Source organism: Mobula birostris, chromosome 2 (genome assembly GCF_030028105.1).
Source record: "Mobula birostris isolate sMobBir1 chromosome 2, sMobBir1.hap1, whole genome shotgun sequence".
NCBI lineage: Eukaryota > Metazoa > Chordata > Chondrichthyes > Myliobatiformes > Myliobatidae > Mobula > Mobula birostris.
The window spans coordinates 155,632,439-155,648,679 of record NC_092371.1 but is presented as its reverse complement, the minus strand read 5'-3'; the positions used below and the strand labels follow the sequence as shown (position 1 = coordinate 155,648,679).

Genomic DNA, 16,241 nt, shown 5'->3' with positions numbered 1-16,241 from the left:
GTGCCCAATCACAAACAAGAGAAAACCTGCGGATGCTGGATATCCAAGCGCACACACAAAATGCTGGAGGAACTCAGCAGGCCAGGCAGCATCTGTGGGAAAAAAAGTACAGTTCTGCCAAAGGGTCACAGCCCAAAACTTCAATTGTGATTTTTTCCAAAGATGCTGCCTGGCCTGCTGAGTTCCTCCAGCATTTTTTGTGTGTTGTATCTAAATGTTCTCAGCTTGATCAGCAAATTTGCATATGGCACACTATTAAGAGCTGTTACTGTAGCTCTTGATCAGCTAGGGAGTGGACTGAGGAGTGGCAATAGAATTTAATACAAATAAGTGTAGGGTGATACATTTTGGAAAGTCAAACCAGAGTAGGACTTGTATGATTTAAGATGGTGCTGGCAATGGCCAGTGACTACTTGTGAACAGCAAAATACAAATCAAAGAAAACTACTTAACACCTTATTCATAACATTTTTTAATAATGATCACTGCTAACAGATGAGGCTAGGTGAGTTGAGGTGGAGGTGGGAGGATGCAGAGGCGAAGGCGAGGCATAGTAGAGGCGGAAATGGGGAAAGTCTCAATGCCTTATCGGTTTAAGCACCAGGCTGAATTGGAAAGGTCGAGTACGGGTCGAATTGTGGTGGGAGGTTCAAGTCCAAGAGTGAGGAACAACCTGATGTTTGGATGATTTAAGCACAGGGTCAGATTGAAAAAGTCAGGGTGTCAGGACCAGAGGTGATGGGCAAGCCAGTTCTGCTTACTGTTCTGTGATGTTTATTCTGCTCTGCAATGGCCTGTGGCCTGTTCCAGCTGCAGTGATGCCTGGCTTTGTGTCTTTCTGAATGCTATTTGCCTTCTTTTATTGTTGGCATGATTTTCTCTCTGTGCATTGGGTGTTTGATGCTTTTTTTTAATGGGTCCTTTTGGGGTTTCTTTGTTCTGTGGCTGCCTGTAAGAAGACAAATCTTAAGGTCGTATAATATATAGATCAGCGGTCCCCAACCACTGGGCCGCGGACCGTTACCGGGCTGCAAAGCATGTGCTACCAGGCTGTGAGGAAACAATATGAGTCAGCTGCACCTTTCCTCATTCCCTGACACGCACTGTTGAACTTGAACATAGGATTGCCAACTGTCCCGTATATGCCGGGACATCTCGTATATTGGGCTAAATTGGTTTGTCCCGTATTTACCCCGCTAAGGTACAGCGTTCCTATGAAACTGTTCGTGCCGAAATGGTGTGAAGCAGAGAAGCAATTACCATTATTTATATGGGAAAAATTTTTGAGCGTTCCCAGACCCAGAAAATAACCTAATAAATCATACCAAATAACACATATAACCGAAAATAAATAACACTAACATATTGTAAAAGCAGGAATGATATGATAAATACACAGCCTATATAAAGTAAAAATAATGTATGTATGGTATAGTCGGGAAGATGAAGACAAAACCGATTTGTGGGAAAAAATTCGGCACGTACGCGCATGCGCACACAGGTGCCCGCGCAAGGCTTCATGGTCATGGTAGTCTTTCCAGGGGTAAAGTGTCCCGGGATTTGACTGCTATTCTTGTCCCTTATTTGGGAGTGAGAAAGTTGGCAACCCTAACTGTAAAAGACATGTTGAAGTGAGTTTAACCCTACTTGAACATACCCCCCCCCCGGGTCAGCTGGTCTGCAAGAATATTGTCAATATTAAACCGGTCCGCGGTGCAGAAAAGGTTGGGGACCCCTGGTATAGATACTTAGATAATAAAAGTTCTTTGAACTTTCAATTTTGAATGGTAGGGCACAAGAGAGTGCAATGGAAAAGAGGGAACTAGGAATACAAGTGCATAGTTCATTGAAAGCAGCATCACATTTAGATAGGGTGGTAAAAAAAGGCATAAAGTGTGCTGGCCTGAATTACTCAGGGCATTTAGTACAGGAATTATGGTGCAGTTGTACTGTGTACAGTACTGGTCATCCTGTTATATATATAAAAAAACATGGTTAAGCTGCAAACAGTGAAGAGAAGGTTTAAAAGGATGCTGTCAGGACTAGAGGGCATGTGTTATTATTGGCCAGGCTAAGTCTTTCTCTCCTTGGAACAAAGGAAAATGAGGGGTGACCTTATAGAAGTGTTTAAAATTATGAGCCGCATAGATAAGATGGATGATAACAGTCTATTCCCCAGGGTAAGGGAGTCAAAACTAGGGAATATATTTCTAGGGTGAGAGGAGAAAGATTTAAAAGGAACCTGAGTGACAGCTGTTTCATACAGAGGGTGGTGAGTACATGGAATGAGCTGCCAAAGGAAGTGGCTGAGGCAGGTACAATTGTATCATTTGAGAAGCACTTAGTTAGAGACATGAAATGGAGGAGCATGGAGGGTATGAATAGAATGCAGGAAATTGGGACTAGCTAGATGGACAATGTGGTCAGCATGGGGGTGATGGCCTGAAGGGCCTGTATTCATGCTGTAATACTCTTTGATTCTGTGACTCTATTCAAAACAAAATATTTCCTCCACATTATGGAGTGGATTACAGGCAACAGTATAAGAAAAGCTGACCATTCCCATTTGTGTTGTGATTTCCAATTTCTAATCTCTAACCATCAAGAATTGTTTATATTATGAAAGCTACAATGGTTATTTCTCATCTGAACTTTGATCTGCTCATGTCCCACAAGCATTAAAATTATACAAAAGAAGTCCCCCATCAGTAATTTTTGAAATATGCAATACAATTTCTCTACATTGTGCCCTTCTTCATGATATGTTAAATTAAATTTTGCAATGATGATCGCTTTCTGTCTACTCCTCTGTGCATGAAAAATCATTTCTATTTCAATTTCAGGAAAGAAGGGCAAAATGAAAAGGAAGAATGATGAAAGGAGTCCTTGATACATTTTTAATATTATATCAGGGAAGTGCTCTAGTACAAAGCCAATCTTCCAATTCACCGTCGTCATCTGAACCCTTAGTGCCTAGGTGGCACATGGGGCCTCCAAATCTTCCAATTCAGTACTACTGAAAATACATTTGTTCTCCACCACCTGGACAACCCAAGACTGAAGAGCAGTGTTCAAGACTCTTGATAACTGACTGCATGCTGTGTTGATGCCTGAATTACATTTCTACCTCTTGGGATTTGTTTGTCCCATTTATTAAAAGAACTTGTTTTCCCCCTAGTTGGGGATCCTTGCCAGATCTTTAGCATTCATACTACCTGTTTGTGACACCAGAATTTATTTTTATCTGAAGAAGAAATTCTAAAAATTATCATGAATATTCTGGATATCTCAAGGTGGTCATTTTTTCATATCTTCAGAAACTTTGCTGTACATATTTTGATTTTTTGTAGTAAATGGAATGAATTTTTCAACTTTGCCTCCTTGTCAGTTTCTTATGAAGTGATTCAGTCCACAATCTCTGCAACAAGTGTTGTTTGAAGATCAGTAAGGAGTCACCAATCCTTCAGCATAACTGGATGATGAACTTACTGATATATTCCAGTGCAAAACCTAATTATGTTGACTATAGACAAGGTTTTCTATTTTAAGTATTGCAGAACTTATTTCTCATGTAATAAAATTGGAAATTCAGCAGAACAAGGAATACATGCATCTCATTATTTTAATTAGACAATATTTCATAAATACTGTGCAGAAAATCTGTTCAGTCCTCTTAGGTAGAGCCATAGAGACATACTGTACTCCACATGGAATCAGGGCCCTTCAGCTCACGACACTGAGTGGTCACTTTATTAGGTAGAGGATGTATCTAACAAAGGTACATCCCGTACCTAATAGAGTGGCCACTGAGTGTATGTTCATGGTCTTCTGCTGCTGTAGCCCATCTACTTAAGGATGTGCATTCAGAGATACTCTTCTGCTCACCCCTGTTGAAACATATGGTTATTTGAGTTACTGTCTCCTTCATGTCAGCTTGAACCAATCTAGCCATTCTCCTCTGACCTCTCTCATTAACAAGGAGTTTCTGCTCACAGAACTGATGCTCACCGGGTGTTGTATTTATCTTTGTATTATTAGCTGTAAACTCTAGAGAATGAAATGCATGAAAATCCCAGGAAATTAGCTGTTTCTGAAACACTCAAACCACCCTATCTGGCACCGACAATCATTCCACAGTCAAAGTCACTTAGATTACATTTCTTCTCCGTTCTGTTGTTTGGTCTGAACAACTGAACCTCTTGACCATGTCTACATGCTTTTATGCATTGAGTTGCTGCCTCATGATCAGCTGTTTAGATACTTGCATTAATGTGTACCTAATGAAGTGGCCACTGAAGTGCCATCTGTACACATCTTGTAAACCATTTTGATGTCAATTGAACTGCAAGTCATTCAGTTTTGTCGCTGGATCAAAGGAGCAGGAAAAAAATAGAAGTTTGATCTGCTGTTTATTCTTCCCCATTGTAGCTCAGCAGTGATTTATCACAGGCTTACAAAGCCTGAGGTCTGCAGGAGAAAAAAAAATGCCAAGAAAGTTTAATTATCAAAGACTCGGTAAAGATTAACAAATTTTAGAGCAGGATATTTATAAAAGAGATCCAATTAGCAATGGTTAGAGCAATTCTCACAAAAAATAATGCAAAAAAGCAAGACATGTTGTGACTGATATGGAGGGCCCACTGCACAAGATTGGAAAGAGCTGCATAAAATTGTAATCTCAGCTAACTTCAGCACAGACACTAGCTTCCCCAGCACTGAGGACACCTCAAAAGGCAATGCCTCAAGAAGGTGACATCTATCGTTAAGGACCCCCATCACCCAGGGCATGCCCTCTTCTCATCCCTACCATCAAAGAGGAGATATAGGAGCCTGAGGACACAGTCAACATTTCAGGCATAGCTGCTTCCCCTCTGCCATCAGATTTCTGAATGGACAATGAATCCACATACATCACCTCACTTCTTCCCCTCTTTTTGCACGTCTTTTGTTTTATAGATTTACTTACTGTAACTTACATTTTTTTTATTATGCATTGCAATGTACTGCTCCTGCAAAATGACAGATTTCACAACTTATGCTAGTGATATTAAATCTTCTTCTGATTCTGACTGAGGGAGAACTCAGAGCCCAATACTGAGGAAAGGATCACAAATCAAGTGACACTTGTGCCATAAGAAACGAGACAGAACTCATCTCAAAACAATCTAACAGTATTCAAGTCTCTTCAGCTTTGTCTTTCCGTCAGTTTCTTATGGAGTCAATCAGCCTACCAAGTGTTGCTTCAATATCAGACAGGAGTTATCAGTCCTAAACATCACTGGATGATTAATAGCCATGTATGATTGTTCTAAACTTCGGTTTGTTTTAACTATTCATACAGCCACCTCTTCTCTTTAAGAGATTAGGGGTTAATCGGAACAAATGAACTGTTTAAAATAAAAAAAAATTGAGCCCAGGCAGTTCCAATGGTCATCCAACACTTGACCTGTTGCATGGGATCCCAACCAAAAATGCAATCTTCACATTCAGCAAGCTGCAGTGAGCCTCAAATAGATTTGCAAAGTTCTTATTTATTAGAGGATAAATGCAAAAGTATTTTATTGATCTAAAGAGGAACACAATTTAAATATGTTTAAACACCTTTTACAACATTTAACAGGTATTTGGACAGGCACTTACATACAGTAGGAAGTGCATAGAGGATATGAGCCTAATGCAAGCAAATAGGATTAGCATAGTCAGGATACGATGAGGTCAGCTGAAAAAGTCTGTTTCAGTGCTGTGCTTTTCTATGATTCTGAGATTCTAACCAAAGATAAATGCAGTATAAAGAGAAGTTAAGGATCACCTATTCCTAACCTCCAAGGGTAGCAAGGTTGCCTAGTCACATGTGCTTAATGTACATTGGAATACACACAATCTATTGATCTTAAATTCTGTGTTTATTCTGGACAGGTTACAGAGGTCAAAAAGGTGAAAGAGGCGAACCTGGCATCGAACTTCCTGGTGAGATCGGTCCACGGGGCCCCCCAGGTACAGAATAGCACCTTAAACCTTTGTTGTCTGTACCTCTCTACTCCTGAAATTGTTGACATTTAGGGAGGACACGTATTTGAATGGCATTTCTGAACAATGCTTCCATACATACATCCATGCAGTCACATATTCTCCACGTATTCACTGTCTGGTTTAAATGGACAAACTGGTGTCACCTCTTCCCCACTCCCAGAGAAATAATAATTTCTTATTCTGGGTCAGTCCCAGTCTAAGGCAAATCATAATTTCAAAGAACAATCCGAAAGTACTGCAATCTGAAATAAAGGAGAAATGGTGCAAACACTCAGCAGATCAGGCAGCATCTATGGAAAGAAAGACCAGAGTTAATGTTTCAGGGCAATGAAATGGCATTTTTTTATATTCTACAGCAGCCTGCCAAATGTACTTGAAATATCACAAACGAGAAAATCTGCAGATGCTGGAAATCCAAGCAACACACACAAAATGCTAGATGAACTCAGCAGGCTAGGCAGCAACTATGAAAAAAAGTAAACTGATGAAGGGTCTCAGCCCGAAACATTGACTGTGTATTCTTTTCCATAGATTCTGCCTGGCCAGCTGAGTTCCTCCAGCATTTTGTGTGTGGTTCTTGAAATATGCTTTAGAACATAGAACACCCACAGCACAATACAGGCCCTTCAGCCTACAATGCTGTGCCAAACATGTATTTACTTTAGAAATTACCTAGGGTTACCCATAGCCCTCTATTTTACTAAGCTCCATGTACCTATCAAGAGTCTCGATAGGCCCTATTGTATCCACCTCCACCACCATTGCTGGCAGCCCATTCCATGCACTCACCACTCTCTGTGTAAAAAAACTTACCCCTGACATCTCCTTCCAAAGACCTTAAAACTGTGCCCTCTCATGTTAGCCATTTCAGCCCTGGAAAAAATCCTTTGACTGAGGTTAGAAGGCATCATGTCCTGCTTCTCTTATAATTGGTACAGTTTTCTTGTGGTTATTGACTATCTGATCAAGTTCCTTCCCTGTCTGGGTTATATGTGTGGACTGCTCAGACGAAAGATGAGGAAGTGTTTGATAGCTTTGGGCCTGTACTTGCTAGACTTTAGACAAATGAGGGGGAATTTCACTGGAACCTATCCAGTATTGAAAGAGTAAATGGAGAGAGGATATTTCCATTAGTGGAAGAGTCTAGGACCAGAGGACACAGCTTAAGAATACAGGAAAGTCCCTTTAGAACAAAGATGAGGAGGAATTTCTTTAGATGGACGCTAGTGAATCTGTGCAATTCAGGTGGCTGTGGAGGGCAAATCACTGAGTATATTTAAAATGAAAGTTGACAGGTTGCTGATCAGTAAGGCCATCAAAGGCTAGAGGGAGAAGGCAGGAAAATGGGCTTGAGAAGAAACATAAATTACCATGATCAAATGACAGAGCAGACACGGTGGACTGATTAGCCTAATTCTGCTATTTTGTCTTATGGTCTTATTTAACCAAGGAGAACAAGTAGTAGTTCTGGTTGAATGCTCATGAGCAAGGTCTCAAAGACCTGGAGGAGACAGCCCCAGCAGGCACCTTAGTGAGGTTCTCAAAAGATCTGGCAGTTTGAGCACAGGACCACATCATACCATTGAAGACAGAGAACATGGAGAAGATGTCCAGAGATTTGCTGAAGAAGGTCAATTCATTGCACTCAGACCATCAAAAAGTGAACATCTGAGCCTTTCACACTAGCATAGTCCACGGGATAATAACCAGCCTTATGTAGAGACAGATGAGCAGGTGCAACAGTGGAGAGGCTGTGGGAGCAGCATACGGCCATGAAGTTGCCACAATGGAGTGGAGAAGGAGGTGGTGATGGCACAGTGGTGTACTAGACTTTGCCTCTTAGAATTTTATATTTCCCTACCATTGACATAATGCTCATTGGTTTGGAACAGTATATCTCTGCTACCCTTCTTCAATAAAAGAACATTAGTTATTCTCCACTCTTCTGAAATCTCATCAGTAGTAAACAAAAATGCAAAAATCTCTTGAGGGCCACAGTTAACTTTGCCTCCCATAGCAATCAAGGATAGATTGTGACTGGTTGTGGGGATTTATGGAGCCTTAATTACCTAACACCTCCTCTTATCAAAACTGACCTGCTGCAGATTATCCATGTTCCCCTCCCTAAACTGACCAACTTCCATGTCCTCCTTAGTGAAGAGAAATACTCAAATAGCACCTCGGTCATATTGCCTGTCTCCACAGATTACCCCTTTAGTCTGAAGGGAATCCATGTTTACCATGGTTATGCTCTTGCTCGGGATTTACTGATAGAATGTGTTTGGATTCTCCTTAATTTTACTTGCTAAGGATATTTCATTGCTCCTTTTTGTCTTCCTAATTTATTCCCTAAATTCTTTCCTACACACTCAGTATTCCTCAAGAGACTTCCAATTGCCCATGGCTGCCATGTTTTCTTCTTCCTCCTTATCATTTTTGTATATGATATAAGTGTGAGATCTTACATGCAGCCATTATGTCCGTGCCTGTTGAGGTAAAACATACACAGTTTAATGCCATCTTTCAGCACGCGGTCACTTCTCCAAAGTTATCATCCTAGTACTTCTAAAGCAGCTCAGACAACAGCCACCTGATACCCCCACTTAACTGTGCATGAGTGGTGCCAGGTGTTATCATGGCAACATTGTTAATTTTATTGCAAAACCTAACCCCATATAGTCTCTCATACTTCCTAGGTGATCAGCAAACTGATCCACAACTGTATCTGTTGAAGTCTTGACTCAAGTTACTAAGTTGTTTTGTTGAGCACCTTCTCTAACTTCTGGTCATTTCTCCCCCTTCCCACTTCTCTCTTTTTCCATTTCCCATTCTGGCTCCATTCTTATCCATTCCCCTCACCTGCCTATCACCTCTCTCTGATGTCCTTTCTCCCATGGTCAACTCTCTATTTTAGCCCTTTACCTTTTCTCCCTGTCACCTCATAGCTTCTCACTTCATCTCCCCCCCACCCCCGACCAACCCACCTACCTTCCCCCTCACCTGGTTTCACCTGTCACCTGCCAATTTGGACTCTTTTCTCTACCCCCACCTTCTTATCCTCCCCTGGCTTCTTCCCCCTTTCCTTCCAACTCTGATGAAGATTCTCAACCCAAAGTGTCGACTGTTTATTCATTTCCATAGATGATACCTGGCCTGATGAGTTCCTCCAGCTTTTTGTGTGTGTTGCTCAAGTTGCTGTTTCAGTTTGAATAGCTTGATGTGCAGACACCTGAGAATTATGTGAGCATTGTGTGTTTCAGGTCTGCCAGGATTGGGAATCCCAGGTCCTCCAGGCCCACCAGGTCCACAAGGCATCAGAGGCCCTCCGGGAAGTGATGGAAGATGTGATGCCACGGATTGCTTCTTTCCTGCAAGTTTTACATAACCATCTGCATGATAGAAGTCTGGCATTAAACCAGAAATTATTTCAAGTGTGGCAGTTTTGAACTGTTAGTTAACACACTTTAAAATTTAGTAGAGGAATCCAGTTCCAATTTTTGCTATTTGCAAAAACTGCATGGGTAGTCACCTGTCTGTAAATTGTGCAACTGGATCCACATTCAGTTATGGAGTCATGCATTCACAGCTTGATAAGCGAAGTTGAATTTATAACTCAGTTGAAAAGGTGTTGTGCTGGGTATGAGACACACCAGCTGCTGTAGGTCTTCTACATTTACAAATCTGCTGATAGAATTGTTCTCCAATTCTATTTCATAAATAGTCTTTGAACACATTGAATACATATTTCCCACATAATGTGGCGATTTGATTGATAAGGAGATTTTTAGCTCTTTTCAAGTAAGGATTTCAGTAAGGAATAAATGTTATGAAATATGTGATGACTGTGATAAGCATCCATCCCTATCCCATCTTGTGTGCTTCCTTGGATTCTTTGTGTAGGAGACCTTAGGTTCATTGTTCCAGTCCCCGTAGTTTAAAATACTCATTCTATTCATCTCACAACACATCTCTTTCCCCACGTTCTGAAAAAAAGGCTAATTTATTACCAATTTGTTAATTTCTATTAATTTGCTCACATCATCTGAAAGATCAATTTTCATTATTGTTAAAACATATGAATAACTTCCACTTAAAGGCTCCAATTGGCAGTTTAAACTGATGAACCCATTTTATGAAAACATCAGACATGATGTTTACGTTTACTGCATTACGGACTAAATGTCCTGTGTGGTTTTATTTCATTAATCTGCTTGAATAACAATTTCTAATTTTTATGTGATTTAGTCAAATAATTTACTGATGTTGTTATGAATACACATGACACAGTGATGTGATTTTACTGCTGATTGGATACTTTGCATGGCTATTGAATAGCGCCACCTCACAACCTTTATTTGGAATGATTGGCTTTAATGAAGAGCCTCAAAAGAATAATAATGAAACTGTGTGGCAATGTGAGTAGTTGTGATTCTTCCTTTATATTTTAATAGCGTATACTTCAAATGGCAAAATAGCAAGAAGTCCTTATTTTAACATTATTGGTAACCAACTCATTAAACATGTAATGTACTGGCACAGTTAGGGCCAGGAAGCAAAGGCCACCTTTCGAATGAACTGTGTGGAACGAATACTATTCCAAACGGTGCTATGTGTATATTTTGAATTTTTAATTTAATCATGGCAAAATTTAATTGTGAGCAACTTGTACTGCCAGCTTTTAAATACATGTGTTGATTTAATTCAATTGTGATTAAAATTGGCAGATCTTATTTTTTATACATTGTAAAAGTGCTATTTTATTTTCATACACATGGGAAGTGTTACTTTCTGTTAGAGTGCTGGACTGGTTGGTGTTCTGCATGCACGATGTACACTACTGCGATTATTGCTTCAAATTTATTTATGCTAGATATTTTGACACTTTGAACTTTCTGTTTCTTTTATATCAACAATTTCATTGATGAAATGTATATGTTGTAATTTAGAAAAAAAATCTTCTATGTTAGTTAAGAAATTACCTTCATCTGCTGCTGTGCACAGGTGCCAGTATTTTAACTAATGGTACAGCAGTATACTTAATGTATATTATTAGTAGAAGTACCTCATCAGAAGAGCATTCCAACCTGGCTTGGATTCTAAGCATAATTTTTCTTTTTCTTTTGCAAATAAACATGGTACACAACAGGTCAAACGTTTGTATAAAATAAAATTCACCATGATTGTGGAGCAAGCCTAATGTGGAAAGAATACACAAATTAAGTCAAAAACATAAATATGTTAAAAGTGGAGTCACCTATGCAATACAACTGCATTTTGACATACATATAAAGGTTAGGGATTGGGAAAGCTCTATCAGAGAAATATTATAGGCAGGAGGGACTGAAAGGTTCTACAGTTAGAAAAATAAATATTATTGATACATTACTCTAAAATAAAGAAGAAAGTAGTAGAATATAAATGTATAAATTCTACAACATTTAGTTCCAATTTACAGCTTTCATGTTTTTCTTTTTAATAAATTTTTTGGTTTTCTGCTGAAGTTTGATGGCTGAATTGGAACCATGAATATAGTATTCAACATCCCCTTCTTCCTCCCTCCCATTCCTGGGTGGCGAGCGTGTGGATCCAATACAATACTTCCTCAGTATTGTTTAAATAAACAGTGCTAATTTCCTGCCAGTTAATTGGGTGTTATCAAGAGCACCTTTCACAAGATTACTCGATAAAAGGCAAAAATAATGTCATTTTAAAATGTCCTTTCATCAGACATTAATTGCTGAAAGACAGTGATTTTAGATTGAGGTTGTTAAATGCTTTTGTAAACGCTTGTGAAAATACTATAAAATAGTTGCTGTTAATTTTTAATTATAATTTTTTCCTGCAATTATGAACATGACAACATCTCAGTCATTGGTCATAAAAGCAGAATAAATTGTGATGCTATACATCTGCTGAGAAACAAAGATACAAATTTTTGGATGCATTTCATTTCAAAAATATTTAGAACTCAGTTTCAATGCATTATAATTGCAATGAGAAAAAAGCATTTAACACTTACGATATGAAGCATTTTTGTATCGGTTGATGATATTTGAAATACTTTATAACAAGAATATTGGTCTGTTTGTTTGGATTATTTGTTTGTAATTGATTTTGTCAATATGACATCAGATGATTGTATAAGCGAACACGTTGATGGCAGATAGATATACTGTTTTAAACACAGTGTCCTACCTCATTTGAGGAATGGTTTTTAATCTATGTATGTATATTGAATTAATTATTGGTAGCATTAAGTAGTTGATTCAAATGACTTATTTTCTGATTTTGATAATTCTTCATTTTCACAGGAAATTCTCCAAATAACTCCTTGTTTTGTTTAATTCATTTATTGCTCAGCACCTTTTTTTGTCTTCTTTCCTAAGTTCTCCATTCTTTGGTGAAGATGCTAGGAACTAGAACAGGTAGTTGAGGAATATCCAATATCTGGCCTGAGTGTTGTTTTTCATATCTGACCCTGATGCTGTTCAACAAGGGTGGAGCAATAAGCCTGCCTCAGACCTCACCCAAAATCATTCTTTGCTTGGCGTTGCTTGATTAAGGGTCATTGGAAAACAATAAGATATGAAGAACCCAGACTGATTTTGACCAGTATATCCCTGGGGAAGTGAAGCCTGAGATGTTATCAGAATGCTCAGAATGTGACATGGGATAAAACTGGAGATTGTGCCGGGACCCCCAGTATATCAGACAGTGCAACAGTGGAGAACATAGTTGAACTAATGGGGATCTTCTCAGGTGGAATTTTATATCCAAAAACTATATTAATTGATCCTCTGATGCAAACTAGTTACTGACTTATTTCTTCACTTTAATTAATTAATGTTATTTAAATTTTATTGTAATTTGACAGACATTTTCAATGATTATATATCTTCTAATTTTTAATATTTTATTTGAATTATTTTGTTCTGTACCACATTATAATAAAGTATTAAATTGCTTTGTGCTCATTCCTTAGTAAAGAATTTCTGTATTACCTGCTGTATTACCACTGAGAGAATAGGAGAGCATATAGAGTGAAAAAAGGATTGTGGCAAAGTGTGATAATTTTTTGAAATCAAATGTTTAAACACTGAAATTATTAATCTATTTAAGATGCTTCATACCCTTTTGTGTGGCATTAGCCTGCCTGTGTGTAATTGGAAAGGGAATACCAGATTTATCTTTCAATAGATCCTCACAATATTTTAATAATATACCCTGTTCTGATTGTATGCTGCTGGAGACTCTTGTCAGGTGCAGATGAATTATGGCCAGCAAAAGGTTCTCTGTTCACATTTGTACCAATCTGAAAAAAAAGGATTTAAATTGATCTTGTGATATATGATGTGAACTAATGTTGGCTTATATACAGAGGGAAAGAAAATTATATTCTTATTACTTTATTATGTATGCAATTCATGATTAAATTGTGTACTGTCCATTTAAATAAATTGTCTATTGCTTTAGAGTCTGTGTCCTGGTCTAATATATGACATCACATCTACTTTCAATTGAAAAGCAGGCTAGTCAACCAAACATACCTATATGAGTGTCTAAGCTATTTCCTACCACACATCATGTTATGCTATCATGTAACTTTATATTTTCCAAGGAGGTTATGAATTGTTACTGGCAGTTCTGCTTGTTAACTTACTAATACAGAGAGAGTAGAGGATAGCTTGAATGAGCTGCCAAAGGAAATGGTTAAGATGGTTACAATTTGGCACCTGCCTGTGGATCTCTGCATTGATATCTCAGAGCAGAGATGACAGACTCCTAACAACCATAACCATCTTTGCCAATGGTATTTGGATAGATATGTGGAAAGGAGGAACTTGGAGGGTTATGGTCCAAATACAGGCAACTCCATCTAGTTGGGAGAATGTTGTGATCAGCATGCACCAGTTGAGCTGAAAGGCTCTTTCTGTGCTGTATTACTCTGTGACATTTCTTCCATTTAGTGGTCAAGAGTGTTGGGGGGGATTGATATGACAGAACAGGTTGGAATAGCTAATTCTCCAGCTATCCTTGCCCCTTTGCCCAATTAGCCACTCCTGTTCGTTCTGTCCCCAGTAGTTCACACACTTTGCTCTCCCATTCTACAGTTCTTGGGAGTTTACCACTTACACACCCCAACAGTAAAACAATTCCTTGCTTGGCGAATCAAAACAATCCCTTCTGTTAATCGGTTCTACTGGTTTATAACTCATAAAATTAAGGATTCTAGAGAAAGGCATTCCAAACAGTTTCATTTAATTTTACCCACACTGTTACATAAGTTTGTAGACAGTGAAAAGCCCCAAAAGACCCGAGGGACAGTTTGGGGTGTCCTGAAATAATGCCTGGGTTAATGGGAGTGGTGCACCATACCCTACACAGGCAGATTTAAATCCTCAGTTTGGCCTTTCTGGGAGGTGTGGAGGGTTGGATTTGACAGGAACCAAAATAGGCCATCCAGCCCATCAAATTCAAATTGGATAAGTCACCAGGACTGGATGAGATGTACCCCAGACTACTGTGGGAGGTGAGGCAGGAGATTGCTGAGCCTCTGGCGATGATCTTTGAATCATCAGTGGGGACAGGAGAGGTTCCAGAGGATTGGAGGGTTGCGGATGTTGTTCCCTTTCAAGAAAGAGAGTAGAGATAGCCCAGGAAATTATAGACCAGTGAGTCTTACTTCAGCGGTTGGTAAGTTGATGGAGAAGATCCTGAGAGGCAGGATTTGTGAACATTTGGAGAGGTATAATATGATTAGGAATAGTCAGCATGGCTTTGTCAAGGGCAGGTCGTGCCTTATGAGCCTGACTGAATTTTTTGAGGATGTGACTAAACACATTGATGAAGGAAGAACTGTAGATGTAGTGTATATGAATTTCAGCAAGGCATTTGATAAGGTACCCCATGCAAGGCTTATTGAGAAAGTAGGGAGGCATGAGATCCAAGGGGACATTGCTTTGTGGATCCACAACTGGCTTGCCCACAGAAGGCAAAGAGTGGTTTTAGACAGGTCATATTCTGCATGTAGGTTAGTCACCAGTGGTGTGCCTCAGGGATCTGTTCTGGGACCCTTACTCTTTGTGATTTTTATAAATGACCTGGATGAGGAAGTGGAGGGATGGGTTAGTAAGTTTGTCGATGACACAAAGGTTGGAGGTGTTGTGGATAGTGTGGAGGTTACAGTGGGACATTGATAAGATGCAAAACTGGGCTGAGAAGTGGCAGATGGAGCTCAACCCAAATAAGTGTGAAGTGGTTCATTTTGGTCAGTCAAATATGATGGCAGAATATGGTATTAATGGTAAGACTCTTGGCAGTGTGGAGGATCAGAGGGATCTGGGGGTCCGAGTCCATAGGACGCTCAAAGCAGCTGCGCAGGTTGACTCTGTGGTTAAGAAGGCATACGGTGTATTGGCCTTCATTGATTGTGGAATTGAGCTTGGGAGCTGAGAGGTAATGTTGCAGCTACATAGGACCCTGGTCAGACCCCACTTGAAGTACTGTGCTCAATTCTGGTCGCCTCACTACAGGAAGGATGTGAAAGCCATAGAAAGGGTATAGAGGAGATTTACAAGGATGTTGCCAGGATTGGGGACCATGCCTTATAACAGGTTGAGTGAACTTTGCCTTTTCTCCTGGAGCGATGGAGGATGAGAGGTGACCTGATAGAGGTGTCTCAGATGATGAGAGGCATTGATTGTGTGGGTAGTCAGAGGCTTTTTCTCAGGGCTAAAATGGTTGCCACAAGAGGACACAGGTTTAAGGTGCTGGGGAGAAGGTACAGAGGAGATGTTTGGGGTAAGTGTTTAACGCAGAGAGTAGTGGTGCGTGGAATGGGCCTTGGGGGAAGGGAGTGGGGTTATTAGATTAGGTGTTTTCCGACTGGGCAATCCTGAGAGGTTTTTCTGTCAATTGTTGCATTTTTTTTATCTTTGATTGAGTTCATGCTTTGTTTTTCCTGGTAGATTTGATTTATGCTGCAATAACTTACTTTACAAAATCTTATATTAAAGTTTAAATATGGATGTTAATAAAATTAATATAATATCTTGGAATTTGAACAGTATGAACCAACCTATTAAGTGGAAAAAGATCTTTAAGAAATTAGAAACACTTCAGGCTGATACTATTTTTGTGCGGGAGACCCATGTTTGTAGGGAAGATGAAAATCGCTTTTTTAAATTTTGGAGGGGTTATCAATTTCATTC

General features: G+C 39.4%; 1 protein-coding gene across 2 annotated transcripts in view; it reads left to right on the top strand.

Annotated features, from left to right (window-relative positions):
• col19a1 (collagen type XIX alpha 1 chain) overlaps positions 1-13,445 on the top strand; it is a 374,732-nt gene extending 361,287 nt beyond the window's left edge. For both annotated transcript variants that reach the window (XM_072250470.1, XM_072250475.1), the window contains exons 55-56: positions 5,917-5,994; positions 9,291-13,445. In XM_072250470.1, the coding sequence (XP_072106571.1) occupies positions 5,917-5,994; positions 9,291-9,415 (203 nt within the window). In that variant the 3' untranslated portion in view covers positions 9,416-13,445. The remainder of the gene's footprint in view (positions 1-5,916; positions 5,995-9,290) is intronic.
• Positions 13,446-16,241: the final 2,796 nt, after the last annotated feature.